Here is a 3,550-nt window from a genome sequence, read left to right as displayed (position 1 = left end):
ACGCTTTTATCCAAAGCGACTTACATACTCAATACTGTGGGCGATCCCCACAGGAGCAATTTGGGGTGAAGTGTCTCAGGGACACAACGACATGCTGACTGCAGTGGGGTTTGAACCTGTGTCCCCCTGATCCCAACACCAACACACTAGTCCACTGCGCCACACCCCTCCATCCTTTACTCACATACATACACACATCCTTTACTCACATACATACACACATCGTTTACTCAAGTAGAAGTACTGATACTCGTGTTGAAAAATACTCTGGTAAAAGTAGAAGTTCTGACTAAACTTCTTTACTCAAGTCAAAGTAAAGAAGTATGGGCTTTGAAATGTACTTAAGTAACCATAACTACCATCTGTTCTAAAGAGTACCTGACCTCCCTTTATATTAACAGAACAATAATGTCATTGTTAGCTAATGAATGTTTCCATGGTGACCAACGGCAACATGACAACGTTTTCATTGGTCCCTCTTCTTTAGAGAAGACCAGGAAATGATGGATACACGGATCGTGTTCAAATCAATAGGCACGCAATGACTCTAAATAATAATGATCACGCCACCAAACACACATTCAAACTAAAATGTAAGAAGTAGAAGTAGAAAGTGATCCGAAAAATAAGTAGTGGAATGTACTTAAGTACAGCAACGAGGTATTTGTACTCCACTACTTCCCACCTCTGACCAACGTGTATCTCTATATTCAGAGCACCCAGTACAAGTCGGTGGAGCGGGTGGTGCAGACTCTGAAGAACCTGTGCTGTGCTCTGGACGAGACGGAGACCCAGGCCATCACTGAGGCCGTCAAAAGGCTGAAACACTCCGTCAACTTACCCCAGACACGCTCCCCCAAGGTGGGCTAACACTCTGCTTCACACACTCATACAGAGCCTTGTTTACATGTGAGGAAGTGTTTGTAAGATCAACTTGTTTTGCTTTGCAGATGGGATCCACATCGTCTGGTCAATCGTCAAATGGTACGTACACACACACACACAGTCACACTCCACCTCCACTTGTTTCATTTAAATGTGATTGTTGCAGCTTATCATGTCAATGTGGTGCAAAGATACATTACAGACAGAAATAACTTTTAAATAAAGTCAGTGTCAAGTGTCTAAGGCTATTTAAAGACTATGTGGCTGATTCTATTACGGTATTAATCATTCAAAGCTTCATAGCATCCTTCATAATGCTTGTTTAATTTGTATCTATTTGTTTGTGTAATCATTCTGTGTATCCCAGTTTCCGGACAGATTCAGATAAGATCAGGCTACATTCATTTTCTGATACTATTTGCAGAATTTAATATCATTGGTGGCGGCATAGGATTGTTTGTTTGATCCCAATATTTCCAATAACTAGAGTGTAATTTCCAAAATGTGTCACATGTTTTATCTGACAAAATATGCTTTGAAGAAACTGCTTTAATTCATATTTGTTAGCATTTAGTCTTTTTAAAAGCAACATTTCGACTAGGCTCAAAAAGATGGTTTCCTCTGTCGCTAGTCACACACAAATGGAGGCACACGCGAATTAATAATAAGTTACATTCATAAGAGAAAGTAGATTTAATAAGCAACAGATTGTCTGAAATCTGGAAAATCCTAGTTCAATTTAAGAATTTGGAGTGAGGATTTATTTTGGTTTTGCTTTTGTTAGAAATGTATACAACAAACCTCAAAAGCAGCTTTGAACAAAACCAGTATTCCATATTCCAGTTTTAGTATAGAGAAATACAGACAGTCTTCTGCAATAAGTCCCTCTACTGCATCTGGTGCTATGATAATATAAAAATACAAATCAAGATGGTAGTTTTAGCCGGAGGTCTGTCTCCTCTTCCTCTGACTGGGACTCTTCCTCCTCTGCGTTCTTGAGCCATTCGACAAACTTTTTCATCCGCTCAAGGAAAGCGCTTTTTCCTTTTGGCAGTGTGGGCGTCGTTGTACCACGTATGTATTCTAATGACTGTGTTCTGCTCTCTCAGGCCACAGCAGTCCTGTGGAGGAGGGCATGGCCTCACTGACTCAAGCTGTGTACGATCTGGCCAAACTCTACCTGCGCTCCTTCTGCCCCCCGTCCACCTCCTTCAACTCCCCCCCGCTGCCCCAGGCTGCAGATGGAGAAGGCATGGAGGGGATAAGCAGCAAAGAAGCTTCCGGCACCACAGACCACCTTCAGTTCACTCTGTTCGCGCTGCATGGCATCCCGGCCCACTGGGTCAGCAGGTAAACACTGGATCAACCACGCTGCATCAAGGCTTGTCATGTGTTCATAGCTACAGTGTAGTTATGACAATGAACATCTTAGGTCACAGGCTCCTCGGACAGAGCAACAACAATAAATCAGATAGAATAGTGCAAGTAAATACAAACAAATAGAATAGCAATATACATCAAAAATAAATACTATTGTGCAATACAACAGTAAAAGTGTCATAATGTTGCAAGTTAAATGCAGGAGTGCTCTAACGGTACGTCTACACTACAGGCATCAAAAAATGCTTTCAACGCTTCGCCCATTCAGTTGAATGGGGTGACGTAGAAGATTTTTAATCTTCGCCGAACTGCATTGTGGGGAGCGGAGCATGGCTTTGCAAGCATCGTGAGCATCAAAAGTTGAGCAATGTTCAACTTTTGAGGCTCAGTTATCAGATATATATATATGATATATCATCAGTTATCAGGTATCAGTCAATATATACAAGTAATTGGAATATTGATATAAGTTGCAAACAGATGAATGTTATGGATGTTCTTTCAAAAGTTCAGGTGTTTAACAGTCTAATGGCCTGTGGGAGGAAACTGTCCCGTAAACTCGTTATAGGATGACATCAGGGGGTAGGACCGAATGAAGAATGGAGCTGGATGTATTCTGCAGCAGAGCATTTCATATTCCAACATGATGAACGCTAAACGATTACATTTGAAGTACTCTTTCTTCTGCTGTAGGATAATTAGAGCCCTTAATCACCCACTTGTTCAGTATTATTAGAGCAACCCACACTTTACTTCATTGTAAAGATCGAGTCAGAGATAAGGACAGGAAGCAGAAGAAGGCAGTGCAGCATTTTAATCACCCTATTAGCCAAATGAATATATTAGCTTAGTTCCCAAGAACCAACGATATGATAAAAGACAAGGCTTTCTCTCTAGATTACAGTTTTACAATAACACATTTTGTTGAGCAGCAAGTGTTTTTCCACATTACAGCACAGGCTTGCAGACTTTGCCGTCGAAGCACACAGTTTTGTTTTCTTCTACTGAACAAACGGCTCCGGTGTTGCACCCCACGTCTTCTTTTTCCATGCCAGTGTCCAGTTTCACTCCGACTTTATCTCCTGCGTGTGTCTGGGCCGCGGAGTCGAGACAAATGTTCCGTTCCCAGCTCTGTCATGCATCAGTAGCCAGGATTAGTGCCTTTCGGAAAAACCATCCCGCAGTTGCATAGGTTTGTGAAGTCTAGACATTTATGAGACGCTATTTTGGGTGTCTTGATGTAGGAAAAAAGATAGAAGGATCAAACGTTTTGAAATTGCACTGA

General features: G+C 41.6%; 1 protein-coding gene across 1 annotated transcript; it reads left to right on the top strand.

The window, feature by feature from the left end:
* Positions 1-698: 698 nt before the first annotated feature.
* On the top strand, positions 699-2,235 carry LOC104947915 (phosphatidylinositol 4-phosphate 3-kinase C2 domain-containing subunit alpha-like; the record flags this gene model as incomplete). The annotated part of the gene is made up of 3 exons (XM_010774038.1): positions 699-861; positions 951-984; positions 1,995-2,235. Coding segments are annotated over exons 2-3 (275 nt in total), but the record flags the coding sequence as incomplete, so codon positions are not given.
* Positions 2,236-3,550: the final 1,315 nt, after the last annotated feature.

This window comes from Notothenia coriiceps, unplaced genomic scaffold (genome assembly GCF_000735185.1).
Source record: "Notothenia coriiceps isolate Sejong01 unplaced genomic scaffold, NC01 NC01_scaffold00013385, whole genome shotgun sequence".
Taxonomy (NCBI): domain Eukaryota; kingdom Metazoa; phylum Chordata; class Actinopteri; order Perciformes; family Nototheniidae; genus Notothenia; species Notothenia coriiceps.
Note: the sequence above shows the minus strand (reverse complement) of the source record. Positions and strands in the feature narration are given on the sequence as shown.